The sequence below is a fragment of the Garra rufa genome, chromosome 5 (genome assembly GCF_049309525.1).
Source record: "Garra rufa chromosome 5, GarRuf1.0, whole genome shotgun sequence".
NCBI lineage: Eukaryota > Metazoa > Chordata > Actinopteri > Cypriniformes > Cyprinidae > Garra > Garra rufa.
In genome coordinates, this window is record NC_133365.1 from 22,424,666 (window position 1) to 22,447,821 (window position 23,156).

A 23,156-nucleotide genomic window follows, 5' to 3' on the forward strand; every position below is an offset into this window, starting at 1 on the left:
CCTACACGTTTTTTTTGTTTGTTTTTTTTATTTTTATTGTGATTGTACACACATAACAGAAATATGTAAAATATCATAGTTTTAAGCAATGCCGTACTCTTGAACGAGTATTGTAAGCTGTATCCACTTTATTAAGGGGAAAAAAATCAAGTGATCCTGACGGCGCCGCGGGCAGTTAAATAACTCGACAACTTTCACCTTCAGAATAAAATACATTAGGCTATATATTTCAGCGTTTTAAAGCAACATCAAATTAAGATATGCATGTTTAAGAGGTAGTTCATCTTTTTCTTTTTCTAAGATACACAATTTTAGATACACTGACAATTAATTTGAGTAGAGACAGATAGAAATGGGAAGGATAAATATAAACTACAGTATTTTTGCGATTTTGGTGCTTAGAAATTTATTCTAAGCGGGCCGCGGGCGAATAATATAGTTAATATAGCGCGGAGCGGGTGGATGCGGAATAAAACCTCGTGGAAGCGGGACTGGAAAAGCACTTTGTTATATCCTATAGACTATTTAGATACTTCATCATCAAGCAAAAATTTATTCATAAGCAGGAGCAGTTTTATTATTATTTTCTTTTATTTTTTTCCTGTTGAACTTTTATTAGACTGCATTGATAATAGAAATGTTAATTTCTGTTTTTTTTTTCCAAAGGACAACCGACGCGTTTAGTTATTATTAACGACAAGATTGTGTTAAATTACATTTAAATTGAAACGTGGCTGTGACACATTAATAACAGTTAAATTCGTTTTGAGGGGTTAATTGTACACAAGCAAAAAGCAGCATAAACATCAGAACATCACGCGCAGATCTTATGCACAGAGAAAACCCAAAAAAGCTGTATGTAAAATAAATAAAAATGCCCATATGCGAAATATAAATTTCTTAATGAATAATAATTTAACAAAACGAAATAAAATAAAATTAATAAGTAGCAAGCCTATATGCAGAATTGTAGGCAATTTCTGTGACGCGCCCTTGAACCAGCATATCTTGTTTACATTTTTTTTTTTTTTTACAAATAGCATACACATCTGTTTTTTCGTTGTGATTGTACACAAATAACAGAAATATGTAAAATAGCATAGTTTTGAGCAATCCCTTACTCTTGAACGAGTATTGTAAGCTGTATCCACTTAATTAAAAGGGGAAAAAAACGTGATCCTGACGGCGCCGCAGGCAGTTAAATAACTGGACCACTTTCACCTTCAGAATAAAATACATTATATATTTCAGCGTTTTAAAGCAACATCAAATTAAGATATGCATGTTAAGAGGTAGTTCCTCTTTTTCTTTTTCTAAGATACACAATTTTAGATACACTGACAATTAATTTGAGTAGAGAGGAATAGAAATGGAGAGGATAAATATAAACTACAGTTTTTATAGAGTTAAAAATTAATTAATTTATTTATTAGTATTATTACTATTATTATTTTGATTTGTTTTTGCGATTTTGGTGCTTAGAAATTTATTCTAAGCGGGCAGCGGGCGAATAATATAGTTAATATAGCGGGAGCGGGTGGATGCGGAATAAAACCTTGTGGAATCGGGACTGGAAAAGCACTTTATTGTTATATCCTGTAGACTATACTTCATCATCAAGCATGGGCGTCGGAAGCAAAATAAATGTGGGTGGGTCCTCCCCCAGAAAAATAAATACTTTAGTATATGCCATTTTCTGTAGTCTGGTGCCTTTTATTTAATGTTTTTACACAATGCAAATACTCCATATTTACAAATATTACAAAAGACGGCTATACTGCAACATTTTCAGTGGCGTAAGTGATAATACGAGTAACATATCGTTTTTGACGCGGGAGACCCGAGTTCGCATCCGCCTTTTGGTGAAATCATTTTCGAAATCGTCTCCCTTTTCACTTATATCATATCGGAAAGGCATTTGTTTATTAGTTAATTAATGAAATAATTGAAAAGTTGAAATAAAGTATCAACTAGGGTTAGGTCACTACCGTAAGTGTATCTGAGCACTATACTGTACTTTTAGGAGTGTTAATAATTAATTTTATTATTATTATTGTTATTATTATTATTATTATTATTATTATTATTATTGTCTTTAGATTTGTTCTTACATTTTGATGCCGTACATTATTATGACGCACTGCCCATGCAGTTTTTTTTTTTCTTTTTTCTTAAAAACTAATTGAAGTGAAAGGGAAGAAACCCATGTAGATTTGGCCTAATGTCCATAAATACTAGCCTAGTATTATATCCTAATATAGAAAATAATTTAGACAAATAAACAGAAGGCTCACTTTTCAAAACAATAAAGCTTAGCCTATATGACTGACAACAAATACAATGTTAAGTATCAAAAGTGCTCCAGTGAGTTATGCAATTTTTTTCCACCTTTTTTTCTTTTTCTTTTTTTTTTAAGTGGAAAAGTAGTTCTTCTATTTCGGAGAAGTTCATTAAGTCTGTCTCTTAACAGCTTCCAGTCACGAACTGCGGGTTGAATCTCCGACCAACGATCAGTAAGGTGTTTTTTTTTTTTTTTTTTTTTTTTTTTTTTTTTTCTCTCATCTTTAAACAGCTCCGATTTACATCATTTTAGCCTGGAACTAGGCTTAAGTCTGTTCTGGGAAACCAAAGGGAAGTGTTTTTTTTTTTTTTTCAGTTTTCTGAAAAGTAGCCGTTAATGAGGCATCAGCGTTAAGCGGCATGCAGTATAAAGAGCGAAATGTTTATGAATGGCAGAGTGGGGGTGGGGTGGGGTGTTGAATGCTGTCTGTTGCCTTGTTGTAATCAACATTTGGAGACTTGGGGGTGCTGGGGGCTGATTCCGACTGCATTCAGTTGCATTTCGAATTCAGCATTCAAATGCATGCCAGGGAGAAGGGGAAAGCTTTCCTCACACGCTCCACTTTTTTCAAAACATTAGTGTCCAACCTGACACGCGGGTCAGTGGATAAACAACCCGAACCCGACCGTTTTCAAATAACCCACCCGCAACTCGGACCGCAGAATAAAAAAAATAAATATTGTACCCGACCCGCCTCCTGACCCGTATGTTTAATACTAAAGTGATTAAGCTGTGGAGATGCTGTCTGAAATATCCCGACATCAGAAATCCATTGGTGTACAAGCTAAAAAATAAAATTAAAATAAAACAATGTGTCCTGTTGTAAAGTCGTTGCCGTATTGTTGTGTATGAAGTTCAGATGTTATTATTTTAAGAAATATATATGTTTTAGGATTCTCCTTATTTTTGTTTTAGACATTACGGAGCCCCTTACGCCACCTGTAGAAGAAAAATAATTAATCCGTGGGGACGGTTTTGCAATTCGTTCCCTCAGTTTATAAACCGTTCTCACGAATTCTTAAACTGTTCCCTCAGTTTAACAATTCGTGCCCACGGATTAACAAACCGTGCGCTCAGATTTTGTAAACCGTACCCTCGGATTTTGAATCCGTACCCACAAATTCATAATCCGTGCGCACGCTTTCGCAATCCGTTCCCACAGTTTGTAAACTGCTCTCACGGATTTGTGGCCCCGCCCCCAAATTCAACCAGGACACCTGTTTATATGCTGGATGCATTGTTTTGCATTTATTAAACTTTATTTCTCAGTAGGCTATATGAGACTATGCAACACTGACAAAACAGAGTTTTTAGCTTTATTTTATATTAATCACCAATAGATTAGCTGCCAAAACATCATGTGTTTTAACCTATTGGTTATAATGTAAAATAAACGATAAAAAGAAGCCTGTTTTGTAAGTGCGGTCATGGTACCAAAATAAAATAATAAGTGAAGAGCGCTGTTCAAACGGCTTTGTTTTATATAATATTTTTCAAAATATAAAATTACCTGAATTAAAAAAAAAAACGAGTTTTGGAGAGGAGAAGGTAAAAAGTAATGTAGCCTAATATATTTCATATTTAATAATTACATTAACAGTGAAGCATGCATCTAACTCTGAGTAAAAAGATTATCATAAAATCACCAAAATGAGTCTGCATGTTAAGAATGAACAAACACATTTGTGCACTCATTTATTTAGCCTATAAATTAAAATAATAATTACTATTTTAAGTATTATGACGTAAACAGCTTATACTGTTTCTACTGATCGGGGCCACAAATCCGTGAACAGTTTAAAACCCGTGGGAACGGATTGCTAAAGCGTGCGCACGGATTATGAATTTGTCAGTACGGATTCAAAATCCGAGGGTACGGTTTACAAAATCTGAGCGCACGGATTGGAAATTCGTGGGTACGGTTTGTTAATCCGTGGGCACGATTTATTAAACCGAGGGAACAGTTTAAGAATTCGTGGGTACGGTTTATAAACTGAGGGAACGAATTGCAAAACCGTCCCCACGGATTAATTATTTTTCTTCTACAGGTGACGTAAGGGGCTCCGTAAGTACATCCATCAATTACGGTGAATAAAAAAAATTCCGCGCTGGTGGAAACAAGACTTTCGCTTCTACTTTTGAGACCGGTGTTCAGACGTTTTTCTAAAAAAAAAAAATAAGAATTCAAAATTCAAAATTTATTGTCATAAAAACAGAAGGTGAATATAATTCAAAAATGTTAAGTATTTGCTGATTAAAGAAAACATGAAGGATGCCGCTTAATATTTGGCTTTTACATGAACTTTAAAGCATATCCCTCATTCCATTTGTTTTCTTTGTTTTGTAATCTTTATATTATTTTCGTGAAATGTATTTTTGCTCAACATGCATTTCTCGTGGCCACGAGTTTAATGAATAAACCAACCTGCGTGACATTAGTAACCCAGGATTATTTGAGATATTTCGTTTTGAGTTAAGAAATTGTTTGCCTATATTAATTGTTATAGAAATTAATACAATATTAAATAATTATACAGGCGATGCTGTATATGCTAATGCTGTCTGTGCGCAATGTAGACAGCTTTCACAAGTGTTTACATGTATTACATGTTGGCCTACTTCAAATTAAATAGCCCTGCAAGAAACATTTCATGCATCCCACAATCTTGTCCATTGACTGACCTTCTTTTTTTCCCATTATATTTGTATTATTCGTTTGTATTCGTTATTTTTTCCTTCATTTTGATCTCGTTACATAACATTCTGAATGTAAATGTTACTGTAAAGGTGCTACGACTGGGGTTTTTACTGGAATGCAGTTTAAAGGTTAAATTTAACATATATTGTATTTTATTTAGTCTAACTAATAGACAAATAACTGAAGAGTGAATCATTCACATAGTTTCATTTGGAAATAATTTATCGTCACACAGTAAAATAGGCCTACATTCCTTCTCTTAACTAAAGAATTGAACATATAAAATATGAATTGAACATATTTTATTTTGTTTAGTCTAATTAACAGACTAGACTATATAAATATTAAACTGTTTTACTGAGAAATGAATCATTCACGTAGTTTCATTTGTAAATGAAAACATCATGTATCGTCACACACGGGGATAAATACAATCAAAAAGTCAAAATGTAATTGGCATAATTGTCAGGCGTTAAAAATAAATAGCCCTAACCAGGTATTGAAATAATAATAACCTATAATAAGAATAAATAATAAGTGATTTAAAGCTATCTACTTTTTTCTTTATTGTGAATCGCTTAACCTAAATAACTTTATATATGCTATTTGGCATATATTTAGCAAATATTGTGAACTACAATTATGCCAATAAAGTTTTGACTTTATGATTGTATTAATTGCCTGTGTGTGACCATACGATTTACAAATGGAATGTGAATGATTCACTCGACAATGAAACACTATATAGGTTATAATTAGACTAAAAATGAATATATGCCATGTAGTATAATCAAAGCTTTCATGGCATGTCAGCATTTATCATTTAGATTCGGAATGTTAAGAGATCGAAATTAAGGGGGACATACTGAATATAAACGAATAATACATTTATTACAGAAAAAAAGGATCAATTAATGGATAAGACTTAAGGATGCATAAAATGTTTCTTGCAGGGCTATTTAATTTGAAGTACTTATATGTAATAAATTCTTGATAAACTTTTGAATGCTGTCTACATCGCGCACAGACATTCGCATATACAGCATTGCCTATTGTTAATATATAACTTAATATTGCATTAATTTCTATAACAATTAATAAAAACATTTCTTAACTCAAAATAAAAAATATTAATAAACCTATCTCTGATAATCCTGGGTTATGGTTACGCAGGTTTGTTTATGCATTAAACATAAGGATGTCGTTACCTCGACAAAATAATCTTGTGGCCACGACATAATATGACATTCCCAGGAATTAATATCTCGTGGCAATGACAAAAAGTAATATGACGTTCCTACGAATTCATTTGTGTGGCCACGACAAACATAAGTGAACCGAAGGTGTCCCCTCCAGGTTACCGTACCTTTTAGTTTGCAGCAATGTTTTCAGCCTGCTCCAGTCCAGTGCGTTACATGACTGCCCCCTACTGATCATGTCTTTCCTATGTCATTGTATTTTCCGTGTTCCTTTGGAATACACCGGCGTCACGCGAGACCACTTTACTTCCCGCGCGCATTTTAAATGGCCAGATCTGTAAGAGAGAGAAAGAGACTTATGTTTTCATTAAATGACAATTTAAAAAGAATGGTTTACCCAAAAATGACAATTCAGTCATTAATTACTCACCCCCATGTTGTTCCAAATCGGTAAGATCTTCCTTCACCTTCGGAACACAAATTGAGACAAATTTGTGCACAAAAAAATATTCTCGGAGCTTCATAAAATGAAGGTTGAACCACTGATGTCACATGGACTATTTTAACGATGTCCTTACTATCTTTCTGGGTCTTGAACATGTCAGTTGCATTGATGTCTATGCAGGGTCAAAAAGCTCTTGGATTTCATCAAAAAATATCTTAATTTGTGTTCCGAAGATGAACAAAGGTCTTACGGGTTTGGAAGGTCATGAGGGTGAGTAATTAATGACAGAATTTTCATTTTCAGTGAACTATCCCTTTAAGTAAAAATCTATAAACAGCCTTAAGATCATTTAATGAATTGTTAGGGAAATCTGAATTTCAGTACGATAGAGATTTACACTGTTCTCTGTGTCCTGCTCATAACAGTCAGATGTGGAGCTGGATTCCTATCAGGGGCTGCTGGTTCTGAAGGAAGTGTCTCGGGCAGATAGCGGTGTGTATGAATGTCACTCTCTGGATGCAGATGCTGTGAACCATGATGAGCTGGTGGACACCCTACAGCTCACTGTGCACTGTGAGTTCAACTTACAGCTTCTCAGTTTTTCACACACAGATTTTGAAACTAGAAAACAAATCACACCACCATAATCTAAACATATGTCAGTATTGTTGCTATATGTGTTGACACTCAAAGGTGCCATAGAATGGAAAACTGTATTTACCTTGGCATAGTTGAATAATAACAGTTCTGTACATGGACATGACATACCATGAGTGTTAAACACAGTTTCCTCCTTCTTATATAAATCTGGTGTTTGCAAAAGACCACTGAAAAAAGGCCAATTCCAACATAACACAGACTATGGCGTTATAGTCGCGATAATTAATAGTCACACCCCCAACATTTTCATAGCCCAATCATCAGAAGTTCTGCGGGTAGGCTATTGTGAAAAAAAAAGCGAGGACAATAGCGAAAATGGCAGATCACAAAAAATAAATGTTATGTTCCTGGTTGTGCAGGGATAGGTTGGTGTCTGTACTCAGAAAGGCACGAAAAATAAATAAGGCATTCTAATAAAATAAGGCGAGCCACTAAAGGGACACGGTTAGCTTCTTGTTAGCAGTAGCCTGGTACATTGCAGTACATAAAATTTCACTTACCACATAAACAGAGTAAGGAGAGATGACTGTGCGGATGATGGCGAATGATTTGCAGATCCTGATCACCACTATCGAGCATCTAAACTTGCCAAATGTGCTAAGTACTGCTGCTGTAGTATAACGTTACACAGAGCATGTGCAATTACAAATCTCAAAAGTGAAAGTAAAAAGTTATCATGCATTCCAAACGGCAGTTTCAATGCCCAAATAGTTTCAAATATATTTTCCTCCGCGTGTTTCCTTCCTGCTGTGTGAGAGCTGAAATGAGCCGCTCTGTGAAACAGCCAATCAGAGCAGAGATCATCATCCAAATAAGGTAATAACAGACCATTTTATTCTAGGGACAAATCCTAGGGTTGTAAATGGACTTGTAAAACCATTTCTGGAGAATTTTGGCCCTTACCTAAGCCATAAACCTTATATGTAGATATCAGAGAACAATTTAAAATATTGTATCAGTGCATTCTATGGCACCTTTAATAATGTTGAATAATTAACATTTACTCTACTAATCAAAAGTCTGGGGTCAGTAAGATTTTTTTATTAATAGTGTTATTCAGAAAGAATGCAAAAAATAATACTTAAGACATTTGTAATAGCACAAAAGCTTTTTGTTTCAAATGTATGCTGCTTTTTTGAACTTTATATTCATCCATAAAAAATGCATTATTAGTACTTTTTTCAACATATTTATAATAATATCCTCCAATTTTTTTGAATGGTAGTAGTTTTTAAGTTGGCTTGAGAAAGCCAATTTACTGAAATGCTATTTAAACTTACAGTTATTTTTATTCTTCTGAGACTAAATTGATCAACTCTACCTCCTACTAGAGCTTTAACTTTACAAACTCGAAGCCCAGATCTTCAGACTGATCTTAAGTTAGTATCTTTTCTAACTGATCTGACTTACGATTTTCCTAAAAATAAAGACTGGGAAAAATCCCATAGACTTTGATTGACGGAATGTTCAAATGGGCCAAGACTTTTCAAACTCCAACTGTCAAATTTACAGAATCCCTTGAGACTCAAATAAACTTCCCTTTTATGTACTATATTTCTAATCCATTCAAACTAACTTGCTAATCATGTTAACAACATGCTAGCAACTTGCTAATCATACTAGAAACATGCTATCAATCTATCAAACATTAAACTTTTAAAACTACTTTAAACTTCAAACTATTTCAGACTAAAAACCCTCAAACTTAAAACTTTTAAAACTTGGGAATCTTTTGTTCAAACTTTTTAAAACCTTTCAAACTTTTTCAAACTTTCTAGTCCAGCTTTCTCAAGCCAACCTCAAAGTTTGTCTTTAATCTAGTTAGCATTAGTTTTAATTAGTATTACTTTTGCACATGCTTTTTTCCAAAGTGATTAAAAAATGTAAAAAAAAAAGGGGCAAATAATTTTAATATAAAGGAACCGACATTTTTAGCAGTAAGAGTTGAAAAACAGTGATATTTTGCTAGAAAAATATGAAAAAAATTCTTCACCCCAAATGACCATTTCTGTCATAATTTACTCACCCTCATTTAATGAAGCTGATATAATTCAAGTCAGGTACACAGCAAGGCTTTTTCTCTGAATTACTGACTGTGTGCTCAGATCTGGACCCAGCTGTGGTGGTGCCCAAAGACTCAGAGGTCATGCTGAAAGGAGAAAGTCTGACAGCCACCTGCAATGCCCTGTCATCTTTAGAGACAACTACTGTGTGGTTTAAGGTAACACTACAGTGTGATTCACGCATGTTTCAGCAGTCTCGACACGTTCATTTAGTCTCCCACATTCTGTTTAGAGCTTCTTTTCACCCCGTCCGTGCTTCACTACATTTGTTTGCACATGTTTGTTTGTGTTTAGGATGGGATTGAGGTCGGAAGAGGACACATAATGCAGCTGCAGGACGCCACGTTTGACACAGCTGGACAGTATGACTGTGAAGTGACTGTAGCATCTCTTCCAGGCCTGCTGACCAGTGGCTCAGTCCATATCATTGTTCAGGGTGAGAAAGAGCTCATCAAGTACTGCAGAAACTCAGCAAAAGAGCTTTCGCATCAGATTCAGTTGTAGTATTTCTAAAATTGTTACTGGATCTGTTCCTCCAGGCTCGCCGCAGATGAAGGATGCGGAGAGGGAGATTGAGCTGACGGAGAAAGTCGGGGGTTGGGTGAATTTGAGCTGTGAGGTGAGAGGTCACCCTAGACCCACCATCACCTGGAGCATCACCGGCAGTCAGGTAACACAGATTTCCTCTCAGCCCTCTGCTCATGTTACACTGAGCTGTGGATTGACACTTTTGTCGTTTATGTGTGTGTGTTGCAGTCTCAGAGCTGGCGTGAGGTTGTTAAAAGAGAGACGGAGGATCAGGTCCAAAGCGTTGTGATGCTTAAAGTCACCACTGACACCGTTGCAGTCTGCAATTCAACAAATGACTTTGGAATGGAGACCAAGACTTACAGCATCAGAAGCAGTAAGAATGGATTTTTCTTATTTATACAGAAAATCAGTACATCCAGTTGATCATTTTTAAAACTTTTTTGTAATAATAATGGTTATTAATAATTATTATTCACTATTATTAATCATTAGGGCTGGGTAAAACAAAACCCTGATTTCTTGATTTTAATTGATTCTTATTTTTACAAAACAATATTGATTCTTAAATCCCAAGAATTGATTAGTCTAGCCTGTTTTCAGTTAATGAACAAAACATTGTATAATAAGCTTTGTGCATTGTTACTTTTGATTAAATCCATTTTACTACTATATTTAAACAATAAATGCCATTTTGGCGCTGTTTAATGTGGAGTGACAGATGGCTGTAGCGCCTCAGTTCGAGAGAAGTGGCACACTACGCTCACAAAGAGCATAGAAACTGATCAACTCCACTTTAATACTAGTTACAGCACAAAATAAACATGAATAAACATCCGAAGGTATGTTAAAAGAAAAAGTAAATTTTACGAAATGCATATTCTGTCCTTTGTAATCGCTAAATCTGTTTCAACTGCAGAAAGAAGTCAGCATAACAGCTTGTAAACAATATCTCACGTAAAGTCAAATTTAGCTCATATTCAGTGACCATAAGCTTGTTAGTCAGCAAGAAAAATGTACACTAGAGAGGACCATTTTGCTAAATATATGAATCTTATAACATATTCATTCTAATTTTTGACTGTTCTTTATTGTTTAATTTAAGTTTGAATAAATAATTCAAATGTTTATCTTTAAAAAAACCTAAATGAATTGGAGTAGAAATATAATTATGTAACTGTAACTTATAAAAACTTAATTGAATGTAATTTAAGTGATTGTGTACAAATCAGTTAATTTTAACCTTCAATATTATAGTAATCTAGTACTCTCATATACAGTCAAGCCCGAATTCATTCATACCTCTGGCAAATTCTGACTTAAAGTTACTTTTAATCAGCCAGCAAGTTTTTTTTTTTTGACCGGAAATGACACAGGCTTCTCCCAGAAGATAATAAGATGATGCAATCAAACACTTCCTATAATTGCTGTCCAGCTTTTTGCATGTCTCCACTGGTATTTTTGCCCATTCATCTTTAACGATGAGCTCCAACTCTTTCAGGTTGGAGGGTCTCCTTGCCATCACCCTGATCTTTAGCTCCCTCCACAGATTCTCAATTGGATTTAAGTCAGGACTCTGGCTGGGCCACTGCAAAACGTTTTTGTCTGCTAACCATTTCTTCAACACTTTTGCTGTGTGTTTTATGTCGTTGTTGTGCTGAAATGTCCACTGGTGCCCAAGGCCAAGTTTCTCTGCAGACTGCCTGATGTTGTTGTTGAGAATTTTGATGTATTGCTCCTTTGAAGGCTATGAAGGCTACATCATTGTGGCCAAACAATTAAATTTTTGTTGCATCTGACCAAAAAAAACAGAAGACCAGAAGTGTTGTTCTTTGTTGAGATGAGCATTTGCAAAGGCCAAGCAGGCTTTTGTGTGCGTTATCTGGAGAAGTGGTGTCCTCCTTGGTCTGCCTTCGTGGAACCCAGCGGTGTGTAGTGTCCGTTGGACTGTCTGCCTTGAGATGTTGCCACCAGCAGAGCCCAGATTCATCAGGATGGCCTTGGATTCTTTTTTACCTCTCTCACTTTCCTCCTGGCCAGCACAGGTGTCAATTTTGGCTTCCTACCACGTCCTCTGAGATTTTTCACAGTGGGGAACGTCTTGTATTTTTAATAATACTTTGCACTGTAGCCACTGGAACTTCAAAACATTTAGATATGGTCTTATAGCCCTTTTCTGACTTGTGAGCAGCCACAATACACAGCCGCAGGTCCTCAGTGAGCTCCTTTGTCTTAGCCATGACTGTCCACAAACCAACAGCAGAGAGCTTCTGTTTTTCACCTGTTGAGTTGAGCCTGTGTCATTTCCGGTAAAAAAAGAACTTGCAGGTTGAATAAAAGTAACTTTAAGTCACAATTTGCCAGGGGTATGAATAATTTCGGGATTGACTGTATATTTTACATTAGTTGAGAGATTTTTTTCTTTCCTTGAGAAAATGTAGCATGTACTGTAGCTGATATATATCCAAAATAATCGATGTTGAGCTTGTGATTCAGAATCGAAATGTCAAAATGAATCGAAATTACTAACTTAGTATACAATTATACAATTAATAATATTATTTCATTTAATATGTGTATTTGTTTACATTAATATAATGTTTTAATTAATTGTAATAATGTATAACTTTTTAAGTAGTTAAAGTCTTTTATGCTCACCAAGGCTGCATTTCTTTGATTAAAAAAAAACAGTAAAATCAGTAATACTGTGAAATATTATTGCATTTTAAAATAACTGTTTTCGATTGTAAAATGTAATGTATTACTTTGTTGACAAAGCTGAATTTTTAGCATCATTACTTCAGTCTTCAGAGTCACATGATCCATCAGAAATCATTCTAATATGCTGATTTGGTGCTTAAAACATTTTTTTATTATGATCCATGTTAAAGCCAGTTGTGCTGTTTAATATTATAACATACTTTTGTAACACTATAAATGTTTTTACTTTTTAAATGTCTCATCATCAGATTAATAATGCATTTTAACCATGTCATTTATTTAAAACTTTCAGTGAGGCATGGTGTCAGAGTAAATAGTGTATGTATGATTTTTGATAATATTGGTTCTTTGGAATCAAAAATATTAATGCTGTCTGTTGTTTTCTCCCAGTTCCATTCTCCCAGACTCCAACCGCCAGAAAAACTTCAGGTAATATTTTTTCCCTCTTCTGTCGCTCTACATGTCTGTTAGAAAGGTAGAAAGGATTGTATGCTATAAATCAACACCCAGTCCATTTCATCCCTGCAAAATCCAACCCTAACAAACAATGAAAGATCATCTAATGTACTTGAATAATTCATAGATTTTATATGGCGAAGCCTCCGCAGCAGCTCGGTTAGCTTGGCTCTTCGTGTCGGCCTCTGGGCATATTTAAAATTCTGTGTGAAGAAAAGTCATAGCGCCCCCCCCAAAAAAGCAAGCAAAAATTGAAGCAGACATTACTTCAGATAGCAGGGGCAGATCCAGCGCCGAATGTTTTCCAAGATGAATGTGTAATTAGTTTGTGCGAATATTTTACAAATGTTTTGAAGTGCTGGGCTGCAACTGAGGCTGTTAAACTATTATGGTGAAGATTGTGGTGGCGGCCTGCTGTTTTATTGACTAGATTTAACTCATAAAATTCATTCCCAGACAATTGTTTGTCGTCTCTCTGTGTTTATTTATAGCATTTGATGACTCTTTCTCTGAATGGCGCTCCTTAATTTTCTTTATTTGACTCTGAGGAATATGAGTCTCCCTTTCCATTTATATGTTTCATACCAAACTCATCTCATTTACAAGGACATGCGTCCTTGTCATGTGGCATGCGTTTTGAATACAAATGTAATGTGTCCTTCAGTGCTCATTTTGTGATTTAGTGTGGTATTTCACTTTTGTATTTTGCCTGAAAGCATCATAAATTAATTGTGTCTTGTTAAAATGGTAATAGTTCTTTGGTTATTATGTATCAGTCAGTACTAATGTTGGAATCTGTTGTTCTCTCTCTACAGTTGATAATAGTGGAGTGATTATTGTGGTGATTATTGTGAGCATCCTGTTGCTGGCCATCCTGGGCAGTGTCTTCTACTTCCTGTATAAAAAGGGCAAGTTACCCTGTGGACGATCAGGCAAACAAGAAATGTATGTAATACTTTTTTCTTCCATCCAGTGTATTAGTAAACATTAGTACAAGGGGTTTCAACGTGGGGTCAGCGGACCCTTGAGGGCTGCAAAGAAGTGCTAGGAAATCTGTTAAAAAGACAACCTGGTCTCATGATGAAAACATACCGTGTTCGTGAAATACGTACCAATAAGTACATATTACTACAGTTTCCAACAGAAATGAACACTGAGTGGTGCTGAGTCCCCACGCTATAACTCTAATTCTCTGTGACGTTTTAAAATAACGTACCATCTGCACTACACCTAAACCTAACCGATAGTATGAACAAACGCGAATGTGATGTACAAAACGCAATCGCGAGCATGCCGTTTTACCTTGTTTCTCAATATCTCGTCTTTCAGCTCTTTTATCATAAGTCATGGTTTTGACAGGATTTGTACCCAAGGATTCCGCATCCTAAGTTCAATTCCGTGCCGGCTTAGCTACCAAGCAAGCTTGTTACATCCAGAAACCAAAATATATGGAGCTGTAATCATAACTGTGTACGAAAACAATTATAAGTGCTTGCTATTTTTACCGCCTCTAGTGTTGATTTCTGTTGGAAACTGCAGTGGTATGTACTTTCCCACAGGTACGTTATCGTCATAAGATCAGGTAGGGAAAAGATTAGAGAAAAACAAAGGGAAAAAAAAGTAAACAAAAAAACAACATTAAACTGAAAAAAAAAAAAAATTGGTTGAAATAAATGTTAAAAATTATTAAAATAAATAATGAATACATTTAACGTTGGGCATAATAAAGTGAGTAGCAACAGAAACGCAATAATGTAAAATAATAAATCTAAATATTTTCCAAATAATATTTTACACATATTTAGAAAGTAAATATGGGTCTTTATGCATGAATGTATAGTTCTCTTTTAAATTTTATGTACCATGTTCCAAGGTATTATAATGTTTTTTTTTTTGTTTTTTTTTTGCATTTGGTAGTTCCATGGTAATCTTTAAAGGGGTCATGAACTGCCTTTTTTATCATTTTTGTACTGTTCTCTGAGGTTCACTTATAGTTGAAATCAAATATTTACCTATACCTTTCAATGTTAATTATTTTACCAAAATAGGAGGGATCATACAAAAGTCATGTTATTTTTTATTTAGTACTGACTTAAATAAGATATTTCACATAAAAGACTTTTACATATAGTCCACAAGAGAAAACAATAGTTGAATTGATAAAAATTACCCAGTGAAAAAGTTCAAAAGTTATTAATACTGTGTTGTTACCAATGAATGTATGATTTTGAGATCCATCTGTATTTGAACCCTTTCCAACAATGACTGTATAATTTTGAGATCTATATTTTCACACTGGGGACAACTGAGGGACTCATATGCAACTATTACAAAAGGTTGAAACGCTCATTGATGCTCCAGAAGGAAAAAATGATGCATTAAGAGCCAGGGGGTGAAAACTTTTGAACAGAGTGAAGATGTGTACATTTTTCTTATTTTGTCTAAATATTATATTTTTTACATTTAGTACTGCCCTTCAGAAGCTACATAAGATAATTACCTGTTTCCCAAAAGACAAAATAAGTTCAATTTACCCTGATCTTTAAATTCAAAAAGTTTTCACTCCCCAACTCTTAATGCATTGTGTTTTCTTCTGAAGCATCAGTGAGTGTTTGAACCTTCTGTAATAGTTGCATATGAGTCCCTCAGTTGTCCTCAGTTAACTGTTCAGGACAAACAAGGGACTCATGAACAACTATCACTAGACAAAAAAAAAAAACAGCTGTGGATCATTCAGCTAACAACACAGTATTAAGAATCAAGTGTAAATTGATAAAATAGTCGGCACAGCATCGTCCTTTAGTTTCAATCTTTTTGAAAATCCTGTTGTTTGTAAACAAATCCACTGTAAAATGAAGTGAACAAAGGACCAAGTTCTTACTGATGCAGTTCTGAAACTTACACTTATATGTCAAAACATCAAGGGAATTTTGATTTCTCAATTCATGACCCCTTTAAGCATAATCTTTAGATCAAATCACATGTTGCAATCTGGTGTATCGGTGTGTTAATCTCTACAGCATTAATGCCTACAGCACCAAGGAGAAGACTAACAAAGATGACATCGTTGTAGAGATGAAGGCAAAAAAGACAGAGGAGTCTGTGCTATTGAAGGGCGTCAACGGGGAACAGAAACCTCCCATTGACCAGGTAACTATATATACTTAACTCTTATTCAAAGAATACAGCAATTACCATGATGAGATGACCAGAGAAACAGCTCTTTAACTTTATTATATGGCGCTTTTCCCTGAAATATAGAACAGCACCCTTAGCTCATAAGCGGAGACTTGTGGATGACTAAAGATGGTATCTGTACCTCCCTGCTGACCCAACAATCAAGTCTTAAGAGCTGGAGGACCTCTTGTGGAGCAGCCACCTTCTCTGGATAAAGTGGACTGTACTTTTGTATCTGGTGTGTGAGCAGCAGTATTCATGCTTGGATAAACGGGATGTAAGCGATAAAGGAAGATTGTTCTCTATTTTCTACTGTTCTCCATTGTTTTTCTTCTTCAACCGTCAACCAATTTCAAGACTATGAGCTTCATCCGTTAAATACAAGCAAAATGAATCACTGAGTTAAAACATTCGTACACCCTGTCGACATCTAATGTGAACACAACGTTGCATCAAAAACCAGTAGAGTGCTGCAGGATGACATATTTTTGTAGGCCCAAATCTAAAAAAAAGGTTCCATCATTGTGAAATCAATGTTTTTTAATGTGTTTTTGGTTAATTGTCTAAAACAAGGTATGTGGTTAATATTTTCAATGGTTTATTCTATAATATAAAATACAGTAATCCAAAAGTCAATGGAAAAATTCTGTCAGGTTTTTCTCAAGGAAACCAGGGTGATGCTTACTTCCGGTTTGGCCTACAAAAATATGTCATCACCTGAAGCTGTTGCAACAGGCATGATGTTAATTTATGCATTGATTTAAATGTGATCGTTTACGTAAAAATGGTTTTACGGTAGAATTAATTCTGCTTGTTTCACAAATGAGGCTCAGTGTCCTTTAGAGACCACAAAACATGTATATATTATAAAATGCTTAGTGATTGATCCTACCTGTGACCTTATTTGTTCCAGTTGTGCTTTTCTAAGCTCTGTTCAGAAAACATTTTCGGCTAAGGAAGCCCATTTCCACCATTGAATAAAAATAAGGTAATTGCGACTTTTTAATCTCACAATTCAGCCTTTTTTTCTCAGTTTATAACTCGCAATTGTGACTTTTTTTTTGCATAATTGCAAGTTTACGCGCAATTGCGAGTTATTGATATAAACTTGCAATTCCAACTTTGTAATCGCAATTGTGAGTTTATGTCTCACAATTCTGAGAAAAAAACTCCTAGAATTGTAAAATGCAAACTCGCAATTGCAAGAAATAAGTCAGAATTGTAAAATGCAAACTCGCAATTGCAAGAAAAAAGTCAAAATTGCGAGATATAAATACAGATTTGCAAGAAAAAAAGTCAGAACTGCGAGATACAAACTCACAATTGTGAGAAAAAAGACAGAATTGCGAGATACAAACTTGCATTTGCAAGAAAACAGAATTGCGATATATCATGGTTCCCCAAATCTTACCCTGGAGGTCCAATGCGCTGCAGAGTTTAGCTCCAACCCTGATCACACTCACCTACCCGTTATTCTCTAATGATCCTGAAGACCTTGATTAGCATGCTCAGGTGTGTTTGATTAGGGTTAGAGCTAAACTCTGCAGGAAAATGGATCTCGAGGTCCAGATTTGATGATCCCTGCGATATATAAATACAAATTTGCAAGAAAAAAGCCAAGATATAAACTCACATTTGCAAGAAAAGTCAGAATTGCTAGTTTATATTGAGCAATTCTGACTTTTTTTAATCGCAATTGTGAGTTTATGTCTCACAATTCTGAGAAAAAAATAGATACAAAATACAAACTCGGATTTGCGAGAAAAAAGTCGGAACTGCGAGTTTATGTCTTGCATTTTGACATTATAATCACAATTGTGAGTTTATACCTCACAGTTATAAGAAAAAAAAACAGAATTCCAAGAAAAAAATTGAAAGTTAATTGAAAGTTATAAACTCACAATTACAAGAAAGAAGTCAGAATTGCGAGATAAAGTTGCAATATTGATTCAGTGGTGGAAATAGGCTTCCATATAATGCTGCAGAAAGCTTACTTTGATTTTTTTTCTACAAACTGCTAAAGGTTTTTTTGTTTTATATGTACAGAACAGTTAGTCGTCTTCTGATTTTCCAGTAAATCCCAATAGACCAAATACTAAATGTAAGTTCAGTTTCAAAGGCTGTTAATCAAAAACCCCATGTAAAGACATTGAGAATAACAGATGTGAAGTCTTCATAAACACACAGCCCTTCACGATATTAAGAAACCCAGTCCAACCTGGATAACCAGATAAACATGCCCCCGGGATTCGGTCAGTAATACTGAGCTGACACTTAATAGTGTGCGTACGGTCCAACTCAAACTACTGCAGAGCTCATGTACTGTTTGTAAATAGTCGTAGGGAAGGAAATTGTAGCTCTTTGTGTTTTGACTGCTGAGGGGAATCGCAGCTCCCTCTGTTTCTGCCTCAACTGCAGTGCCTGCGGAAATGTATCTTCATTTCACATCAATGTTAGTTACACTGAAGCCTTTGTGTTGTCTTGTTTGTTTTGCGCATGTCTTTGTATTTGGTGAAGGGAAACTTACGTTGTTTTCATATAAAGAGAAGCAGTATGTTTTAGCCTGAAAACATATGGCTCTTTTTCTTTTTTCCCCCACTTTTTGAGACCTGTCATTCAGTCATGAATGTGATTTGTTCCAGTGTGCAGAGTTTTCATGTTGTTGTATGTGGCACACATGTTATCTACATCAGTGCTTGAGGAAGCTGAACCCTGATAACTTCAGGACTATTGTTACCACGCTAAACCACACTTGGACAATTCATATTTGATTATAGCTGTGCTCAAGCATTCTTTTAGCCTCACGTTATGCTTAAATTCCATTGAAAAGTCTAAAAAAGCAGACTGATTTTTTCTATTTTTGTGTTCAACTTATTTTCCTCTACAATTCATGTTCACTTCACAGCTTTTGACATTTATTGAAGTATAACAGAAACACAGGCACCTTTTTTTGGAGTTTCCATTGTCTAAATATTAGAGCGAGCCATTTGAGACTGTCAGAACACTGTCGAACCACTGCAAACTACACTGGCACCTTTTCCCTGCCTGTCCTTGTGAGCGAATTATGTTGTAATAGCAACTATCATTTAACTATCAAACTATCATTCTCATTGTAGATTGTTCGCAAACACAGTTACGCAATGTTTTATGTTTAATTTCACTTATGGTTGTAAATTAAGTACTTGTGGTTTGATGCGTTTGATGCTTGCATTTTTTATATCATTTTTGGCCAAAAAATAAAAATATGTTACATTCAGTGTTTCTCAATTTCTTGGAAAGCTTCACTTTTGTTACATAATTTTCAATGCAGGTTGTGGTGTTCAGTTGTGTTTCCTCTGGCAGATCTCAATCCAGAAGCACAGGGGAGTGTTTTTACAGAGTCTCTGTCTGCTAAAGTGAAGTATCCGGCAGCACTGATGACAATATCTGCTGATCCAGGCTTTGTTTAAATCACCGTTTCCATGATATCTGTTATTGAGATGACTACTTGCAAAGGGCACATTTGCATATGTCATTCAGTCTCACTGCACAATTACTGTGTTATTTTGAGTCTGTAGTACTGAATGTAAAAGATATATCCCACACACATATTTGTTATAATGAAACTCTTTTGAGTCACTCCCTATGTGTTTTATCACTGGGTAGAACTGAAAGAAATATATAGAGGAAGGCTGCCCTCTACAGTTCACTAAAATCACACACAGGACTCCAGCTGTCCTGAATCAGGGATGTTTTTGTACAGAGACATGAGTCACACATTATTGACCAGAACTAAAAATAATACAAAAAAAAAAAGCTGTGTGAGGTTGGTAGCTAGCTAGTTGAAAAGACTGTATTACAATTGAATGACATCTAGATTCAGTGACACCTGCACCATTTTTAATGATCTTTCATTTCAATTCTCTTTTATCGAAAGACTATCAATTCTTTTAAGTAAATACATGAAGCCTTAAAATTAAAAGCCCAGGATATTGTGGATGAATTAGCGTGTCTTTTTGCATTTTGGGCCACTGTGTTAAAAGTGTGTTTGCATTAAATAGTTAAGTAAATATAGCAGCATTTTAGTGCCAAAGTATTTTAAGAATAAAGTCAACAATACAAGATTAAAGCTGTGTTATATTCTATGAATAAAGTTAATCAGTGTGAAAATTCCACCCACTCCCAAAAATAAAAAAGGTTTTGTGTGATAGTTCATACGTATTTAACGAGGTGGCTAATTCATACAAATTTTTACAACCTTACTCGTTTGATTTTGTACAATTTGTCTAGACCCCAGTAGGTTTATTCATACGAATTGAGGAACTCATAAAATAACATCTCTAGGTTACGCATGCAACCATGGGGTCCCGAGGGTACGAAATGCTAGGTCGAAAATGCTTTGGAAACACCTCTGCGTGAACGTGTTTTGAAGAATGTGTGGAATCAGTCCAATAGAGGAGCGAGACTTCACAAGTGGGGTGACGTGAGCAACCAGGAAACATAAAGGTGCACCTGGCAAACGCACGTTAGCTTCTGATGAAGCGAGCGCCTGCAGGGAGTATGGCAGAGAGACGCAATGTCTTGTTCCCCTCTGGGAACCATGGTTACATATGTAACCTATAAAGGTTTCCCTTTAGGGACTTGAGCTAAGTCGAAAACAAATGAGAATGAGAATACTCACTGCCCCATATGATCAAGTCCCTGTCTGGTGTGTATCTGGTGAGCACACCAAGATGAGACAACTTGGGACCCTAGGGTAGATGCCAGGTCCAGGTTGGAAAGCAGACAGATGTGTGCGGAAAGGACCGGCCGCCATACTCCAGGTTAAGTGCACTCTGACCCCCATAGATGGGAGGCCAGTGGACTCGTAGGCCAGTGCCATGGAGGAAACGAGTAACAGATAGGTGACTCCCCAATGACTGACCACCTAGAAGAGCATGGTAAGCAGCTAAGGCTGCTACGTATACCTTTAGAGTGAGGGGGAATAACCCTGCGGAGAAACACTCCTGTGAGACTTCAGAACTGTACCAGCTGGGCAGGTGACTGGGGTTTGCAGTCACTGTCCACACCAAGAAGTTTCCTCATAGCGGGAGCTCTGGACTGGAGTAGGGGTCTCAGCAAACTCGGTTGAGAGAATGGATGCTAAGAGCCATGCCCCCTCAGGGGCCATGCACACAGCTTCCGAGACTCCAGCAGGGGTGAAGGATGGTGCTCCCCGCCTGAGAGAGGAGGTCCCTCCTGATCTCCAGGGAAGAGCTATCGAGGAGGGACACACTCGGACTGGCCAGAACAGGGCTACTAGCAGCAATTGAGCTAGTATCAGCGAATCGTTGATATAGTTCAGTGAGCAGATTCCCTGAAGTCGCAGCAGAGCCAAAACAGCATCCACACACTTAGTGAAAGTGCGAGGTGAGAGTGACAGTCCGAACGGAAGAACCCGATACTGGTATGCATCAACCCCCGAAAGCAAATCTCAGGAACTTCCTGTTTTGAGGAAGGATTGGTATGTGGAAGTAAGCGTCCTTGAGATCTACCGTAACAAACCAGTCCTCGGACCTGATTTGAAAAACGATCTTTTTGATAGTCAGCATCTTGCACCGAAATCGTTTGATAGCGTGGTTCAGCAGACGCAGATCTATGATTGGACGCTACCCTCATCTTTCTTTGGAATGATGAAGTAACGACTGTAGAACCCAGACTTTCTTGAGAGAGGAGGGACCTCCTAGATGACCTCCTTGCTCAAGAGAAGTGTCTACTTCCTGTTTCATTACCAGAGCCTGCCCTGGGCACACTAGTGTGGGAATTACCCAGATGAAACGAGGCGGACGAGAACCAAATTGGATTACCTCTTTCTACAGTCTGCAGGAGCCATTGTGAGACATTTCTCCAGTTTTCTCAAGTTTCCACACTGCCAGAAAGTCTACTAAGGGAACCAGCCGCTCAAGAATTGCCTCTGGTGTGGCTAGAGGAGTCACTTCGATGCCTTGAAGCGGATGACCGGTAGGGAACGACCGACCTGACTACTATAGCGCCCTCTCTTGAGGAGACGAGTGTTTCCCGTGCCGTACCGTTGCCCTCTGGACTGGCATCTGCTAAAGGTTTTTGTCCTAAAGCGGATAACCGGCAGGAACCAACCGATTTATCCCCTCTGGCACCCTCACTTGAGAGGACAAGCATTTTCCTGCCGTACTGTTACCAGGTGGCAGACAGGAATTATGCTCATTGGAGCCCACTGAGCCCTGAAGCACCGGGGGTTGGCAGGGGTGTCAGAGTGGGTCCTTGAGGGCACTGAGGAAGATGTACACTGTATAGTATTCCCGCTCAGCAGCCCCGCCATAGTGTGCAGAGATGCACTGGCCTGACCTGCCATCGTATAAGATTTCCCCACCAGGCTGGATGTCAGTCTAACTGGCCTGGTGGGAAGCCTTGGGGCCTTCAGGGATGACACTGACGATGGGGAGAGACAGCTTGCAAGCGTCTGCTCCACCGCTGACATCGCCCATATCCTTTCTCACTCAACCCCACGATGTTAGAGTAGTTAGTGGTTAGTGACAGCAGGGCTGAATAGTTGAGAAAAAATGGAAGGTCCCAGAGTGAAGGCTGTGATATCCCTCCAAACATGTCCTTGTGGGGGCCATGATGGCTAGGGCCAGCCCACACCATACCTAAAAAAGGCCTAGTGTGGGCTCACCACAGGTTCTCTGTGAGCAGGCCACACTAGTGGACTGGTCCACATTAATCCCATGATGGCCCAGTGTGGGCCAGCCCGTTTGGGCCCAGAGCAACTTTTTTTTCCTTCGGACCCATGCAGGTTTTGTGTAGGCAAGTGTACAGGCAACCCTGTAATGCAACTAGAAGAATACAAACAACACTGACTGGCCATTCTTTA

At 36.9% G+C, this 23,156-nt stretch overlaps 1 protein-coding gene across 4 annotated transcripts in view; it reads left to right on the top strand.

Moving 5' to 3' along the window:
- mcama (melanoma cell adhesion molecule a) overlaps positions 1–19,544 on the top strand; it is an 86,237-nt gene extending 66,693 nt beyond the window's left edge. For 2 of the 4 annotated variants that reach the window (XM_073841255.1, XM_073841256.1), the window contains exons 8-16: positions 7,109–7,256; positions 9,449–9,564; positions 9,701–9,842; positions 9,946–10,076; positions 10,163–10,310; positions 13,046–13,084; positions 13,927–14,056; positions 16,132–16,261; positions 16,373–19,544. In XM_073841255.1, the coding sequence (XP_073697356.1) occupies positions 7,109–7,256; positions 9,449–9,564; positions 9,701–9,842; positions 9,946–10,076; positions 10,163–10,310; positions 13,046–13,084; positions 13,927–14,056; positions 16,132–16,261; positions 16,373–16,393 (1,005 nt within the window). In that variant the 3' untranslated portion in view covers positions 16,394–19,544. The remainder of the gene's footprint in view (positions 1–7,108; positions 7,257–9,448; positions 9,565–9,700; positions 9,843–9,945; positions 10,077–10,162; positions 10,311–13,045; positions 13,085–13,926; positions 14,057–16,131; positions 16,262–16,372) is intronic. The other 2 variants (XM_073841257.1, XM_073841258.1) reach the window with 1 other exon arrangement.
- Positions 19,545–23,156: the final 3,612 nt, after the last annotated feature.